This window comes from Coccinella septempunctata, chromosome 8, assembly GCF_907165205.1.
Source record: "Coccinella septempunctata chromosome 8, icCocSept1.1, whole genome shotgun sequence".
NCBI lineage: Eukaryota > Metazoa > Arthropoda > Insecta > Coleoptera > Coccinellidae > Coccinella > Coccinella septempunctata.
The window spans coordinates 24,249,147-24,255,146 of record NC_058196.1 but is presented as its reverse complement, the minus strand read 5'-3'; the positions used below and the strand labels follow the sequence as shown (position 1 = coordinate 24,255,146).

The window sequence follows — 6,000 nt, the reverse complement described above, 5'->3', positions numbered from 1 at the left end:
GAATTATGCCAGATCCTGTAGGTATCATTGTATTAATTTGTTTAGTATTTTATATATTTGGACACGACGATAAGAGTATGAGGACTAAACGACGGAATAGAGGACTCGTATGTAGAAAATTCTTCTTCACCGCCGTTGAATAATGATTATTATTCGCTAGATTGTCCTTATAATTGGGGAGACCACCATGCTAAATCAAGATTTACTCGAGCGTCGTGGAGACCTAGTGGATTATGAAGAATAGATAGTAGAAAGAAAGATGAGGGCGAGGAGCTTAGCATACATAGGAAGTGTCAAGGTCGAAGTAGAATTCCAGTCTAATGTACATTCATCGCCATATATCTCAAAAACGTTTGGACATAGAAAAAATTCTTTTAAACGAAACTTGTAGAGAATGATATGCTCTACAACTTTTATCCCGAATGCAAAAACGATTTGATGGCCAGTGGAGGAGATAATTTAAAAAAAAACATTTTTTATGACCAATTCTTAATTGTTTCGGCTTGCTGACACTGTCAGATTATATTTTTTTCGTTTTTATATACAGGTCTAATTTTTGGAAGAGGTACTCTACAGGGTCCAAGGTATGTCTCCTTATATTAATCTGACACGCTCGAGTAAATCCCGAATTTCCCTCTTGGGCTCCCTAACTACTATCAAGGCAGTGTGTGAGTAGCCGGCTTAACGGATCTGATGCGAAATTAAGCTCAGAACTTCATCAAAACTTATCAACCTACCTGTTTTCTCGATATGGATCCCGGACTCAGATGGTGCTGCTGCGTGATCGGCGGCTGCGGCAGATGGTGGTGCTGCTGATGGTGATTGACTCCATCTTCCCGCTCGTAGGAATTTTCCCGCGAAGTTTCGAACGACCGCTGCGGCGTGCTCAGCTGGTGCGCAGCCGTCCGAAACTGAGACGCGGACGAGTTCGCGTGCTGACCTACGGGATAATTCAAATCCGACGTGTAATCGCTATCTTCTGAGTAACCCGCTGAAATGTCATTGTCAAAATCATTACTACATGCTGAAAAGATGAGAATGTGATTAAAAATTCGTTAGGTGGTAGGGGAAGACGTGAAAAAATCGCACATTGAAGCTGTGGCGGCATGCAACAATTATGGTGCTAGAGAAGTTCCTTGAGCATGCAGATCAACGTGTGGAAATGGACTACACAGTACTCCTCTAAGTACCAACCGGGCATTTCAGGTTGCATCCTGCAGTTGAAATATTTAAACACTACACTGTACTAATGAGTGAACAATGATACCGAAACCGGTCTACAGTTGTGTTTAGATGTTTCAACTTCTCCGGAATTTCCTGTGCTCGTTCATGACTAGCTCGATCAACCTGACTTCCAACATCAATACTTTTTTCCGAGATACTTTTACATTGACAGTTGATGCCAATGATCATATGGCAAAAAACCATTTATAATCATTGAAACCCTTTTTTCGCCACCTTGAAAAAATGATATTTCATGTACATAAAAAGTGGAAAGAAGGTATTTTTGGTTCCCAGACACTTTTCGTCCTTACATTCTTTTCGTCCGCTCTCATCACTATGAGCAGTACACAGCACGGTACTAGAGCGGCTATTGAGTTATTTTCAATAGAAACATTAGTTCCTGTGGTAATATCTGTCATTTGCTGTTGTTAAATTAATTCTTTCCATTCGGTACATAAATATTTTTCGAATAGATCACCTCATTTTTCCACATGCAATTACACTGCGCAAAAAAATTAACGCACATTATGGAAATCTCAAATTTATTCTACAACTGAAGGTGTTCTCAATGATAACTATTTTTATCAGAATTATGCATGCATATGTTATCCACTTTCAACGGTTTTCTTCAATACAGATGTTTTTTCCCAGCAGGAATAAAAAAAGATGATATCAGATTTTGAATGTATTGGCTCCATTCTAAAATCAGTTGTTCTCGATCAATTCTAGTGATCAATAGTTTTTCTTTCGTTTGATTTTCTACACTCGATCGCTATGCAACGCGAAACACGCAATTTGACCCAAGAGGAATGTGCCCAAGCGGTAGTTTTGCGAGAGGAAGGGTGGACATACACAAGAATTGCAGAAAGGTTTGGAGTTTCCCATACAAGTGTGTCCAGAATGTTGCAGCGATTCAGTGAGACAGGTATGAATGTCCGAAGACCAGGACAGGGTAGACCACGGGTAACAACTGCCATTCAAGAACGTTACTTGAGAGTTTCTTCGTTGAGACCACGGTTTGCAACCGCTCGCCTCCTTCAAATTCAGCTTGAGCAAACTCATGAGGTGCAAATTAGCACTCAGACAATAAGAAATGCCTCGTGTCGCGGCAAGAGGCCCAGCTCTTACCCCAGCCCATCGAAGGGCGCGTTTGGATTTTGCGAGAGAGCATATCCATTGGGAAGAGGCCGATTGGGAAAGAGTTCTCTTCACGGATGAGTCTAGATTCTGCCTCTACCATTGTGATCGACGTTCCCTTGTATACAGACGTCCACATGAAAGATATGCTCAGTGCAGTTTCCTGAATACTACTGGTTTCGGGGGAGGATCGATTATGGTATGGGGTGGAATATCTTTGACTGCTCGCACAGACCTAGTGGTCGTTGATAATGGAGATATGAATGCTGATAAGTATATAAGGAACATTCTTGAAGAGCATGTAGTGCCATTTGCCCCATACATTGTTGAAGTTGAAGTCTCTCGAATGGAATGGCCAGCAAGAAGTCCAGATCTCAATCCCATTGAGCAGGTTTGGGACGACCTCAGTAGAAGGCTGAGAAGTTCAGAAAATCATCCAGCTACTCTTAATGACTTAGGAATCCAACTCGGAGAAATCTGGGAAGGATTAGATCAGAACATTTTAAGATCACTCATTTTGAGTATGCACCGTCGTTGTCGAGCTGTTTTTAACGCAAGGGGTGGAAAAACCAAGTATTAAATCACTTATCAGCATTTCAGTATTTTGAAAATTGTTCATTTCCCTTCTTTCACACAAGATTCGGTGAAATCCTGAATTTTTCTTCCATTTAACGTGTCTTGTTTCTTTCAAAAACTTCATTAAAATTGAGATTGTCACAATGTGCGTTAATTTTTTTGCGCAGTGTAAATTAAATTGTGAAGGAATAAATCGACAAAGTGCACCAATAATTTGAATTTGCAAGACGTTGTGATACAGCATGGGCAATAACGAACACCAAAGGAATAAATCGCATTAAAATCATTGAAACCTACAATGTCCGACGAACTGCATCTGCCGTCTCGCTTGCTCCGCTCTCTGTTCTTGATCCATTATGTTGTTCAGCATCTCCAGTTTCCTCTGAAGTTCGGACGCTTCTATATTTTCGGGATCTGAAACATTCAGGAATAATTTGATTGAATTTTATCGTCAAGATATCTGCATTCAGAGGTTTTGAACAGGCTTCGAAGAATCTGTATTTCATTTAGAAGTATAAATCGATGGATTCATCATTTCCCTATTTAATGTAACTTTTTCATTACTTTACGAGCTCTGGTGAAATTCCTCTTTACTGGATAAGTAACATGATCTGAATAAGTATCTACTACGATGATGATACACTTTCACATTTCCAGTGATTCCTGGTTGACTCAAAAATTACCATATGATTTAATCAAACCAACAAAGGAACTTCTTTGTCTCCCTGAAACATGCTGAATAAGTTCGAAAGTTTCTTTGTGACAGTAAGTTTCAGTTTTGGTTGAAGAGTTCGAGAAGTCACATTGAAGGAAATTCGACCTCATTGAAATTCATTTAACAACCGCTTCACAATAGAAAAGGAATTAACTTAACTCCTAGATTGGTTCTCTTCTTTAGAACTTAAACCACTTTTATTATCTCAACCTAATATGGCTTCCTCTTCATACCATTACGTACGAATTACATTATGTAATTCGAAAATTGACAGGTATATTTTGATAATTATCTCTAACCGAATTCGTGTGAAAACGATTGAGAAGTTAAATCAAATTTGTTGCAAAAATATCGCCTCCTTCTACTAGAAAGGTTCTCAGGGAATCGTACAGCCCTAAGATCAATAAACCAATATTAATTTCACCGCTATACTAATTTTCTTTCATTTCACTGAAATATGAGCTCGACCTGAATGTTTTCTAATAAATGTGAGTGTATCAGAAATGATGAAGTCGAGTTTATTGTGTCGAAGTTATCTACAGAGAACCTAGAATCAATAACAATAAGATTAGTTCAATTATTGAAGTTTACATCATTATAGTTGGTTATTAATATAACACAATACGTTGTGATCTATTTTATTACTTTTTGTGCTGGATAAGAAATTCTTTGGCCTGCAGCTACAATTGTGTTCATTTTGCTGACGTGTATGTATCTTATATCTAAGAGCTAAGGTGTAACATTTTCTTAGTAAACATTGAAATTTTGTGTCTGTTCAGTTTGTCTCTATATTTTCACTGGCTAATCGTTGGAATGGCTGAACCAATTATTGTGGGTAAAATAATGAATGAATGATAACGCCTTAAAAGGGAGGCAATGTATAAAATAATAAGAATGAATTCGGATACCATCCGCCGATATGAATATCAACAAGTGTTACTATCTGAATTGATCTAGCCAACTTGCCATCGTCGGGACAACTATATGGAAAACGTTCCACCGAAGAAGAGCAGATGCTGACCATGGCTTCGATCTTATTTGACCTCGTCAGAGAAACACAGCTCCTTCTCCGATCAATTCCAAGCGTTTTTCCATCGGAGAAGGAGCTGTGTTGCTCTGACGAGTTCAAATAAGACCAAAACCGTGTTCAGTATCTGTTCTTCTTAGATGGAACATTCTCCATTTAGTTGTCCCGACGATGGCAAATTGGCTATTTCAATTCACCTTTATAGTATGAAATAAAGAGTTTGAGGAAGTTCCTGTTTCCTTCAGATCATCGAAAAAGCGAAAACCTTCTTCACTTCAACTACATTCATACCAATAACCTTCAACACGTTTCAAAACAATCTCTCAGACGTAATGAAAAATTGAGGAACATGAATATGTATATTTCGACCGCATCGTTTTTCGCCTCACGCTACACAGCGCGGCGTAGCGTCTCGACGTTCAAAAGACAAAGGATACTTGATATCCGTACGCCAGGCACGTGTATAACAGATCCTGGGTGTTCGCAGAGTAACAAATTATGAACGTTTCCACTTGTGCCAGTTCGCGAGCGTGATATTTTCATTTTGCTGGAATGAAAGTGGTGGATGTGCGACTCAAAGACTACTTTCGAAGGCTTGATTCAGTGTGTCGTTGCTGGGAAGCTTTGTTGCGCTGTATTCTGCGTTTTTTTCTTTTCGAAGAAGAACGTGTGAGGTTTAGATGGCCGGTCCTAGCAATTGTAGCAATGAGAGGGTAGGAAGATAGTATCACTGCAGAGTTGCATATTAGAATCAATACACGGGGCCCATTCTTATTTTTTTCTAAGTTTTTCTGTTCAGGAAAGAACCTATGTCAACTAGTTGGTGGCCAGAATGAAAGTGGTCGCCTGTTTATTCTTATTTTGAACTACCACAACGGAAATACATCAGATGGCAGAGTGTTCTACATTGTTCCAAGGCTTCATAGTAAGCTCCTTGGATTTGTTAATTGAATAGTATTGGAATGTGCACGATGAGCTGAACTAGTACTTTTCTGGAAGAAATCCAAGAGTTCCATTGAATGTTTGAGTGCTGAGTTCCACATATGGGAACAGTATTCCAATCCTGGTCTGTTCTGAGCAGTGTGAAGTAGAAAAATGTAATCTGGGGAGAACTAATTCCTAGCTTTGAATAGATGTCCCAGCTTATTCGCAGCGGACTTCTGAATGTTGTCCAGAAGCGTCTAAAATGTCTACTGTGGTTTTGATTCGTGAAATTTCCTAGCCAACGATTTATCGCACTTACAATGAAGCATTGTGAGTTCCTTGTAATCATAATCAAATGAAAACAAACGTATGTCGAATAACAAAATATTTGGGTTTT

General features: G+C 39.0%; 1 protein-coding gene across 1 annotated transcript in view; it reads right to left on the bottom strand.

The window, feature by feature from the left end:
- Positions 1 to 851: 851 nt before the first annotated feature.
- The window catches only part of LOC123318509, a 69,169-nt gene continuing 64,020 nt past the window's right edge, over positions 852 to 6,000 (bottom strand). Inside the window, exons 6-7 of the mRNA XM_044905143.1 lie at positions 3,235 to 3,351; positions 852 to 991 (exon numbers count right to left, since the gene is read on the bottom strand). Of these exons, the coding sequence (XP_044761078.1) occupies positions 973 to 991; positions 3,235 to 3,351 (136 nt within the window). The 3' untranslated portion in view covers positions 852 to 972. The remainder of the gene's footprint in view (positions 992 to 3,234; positions 3,352 to 6,000) is intronic.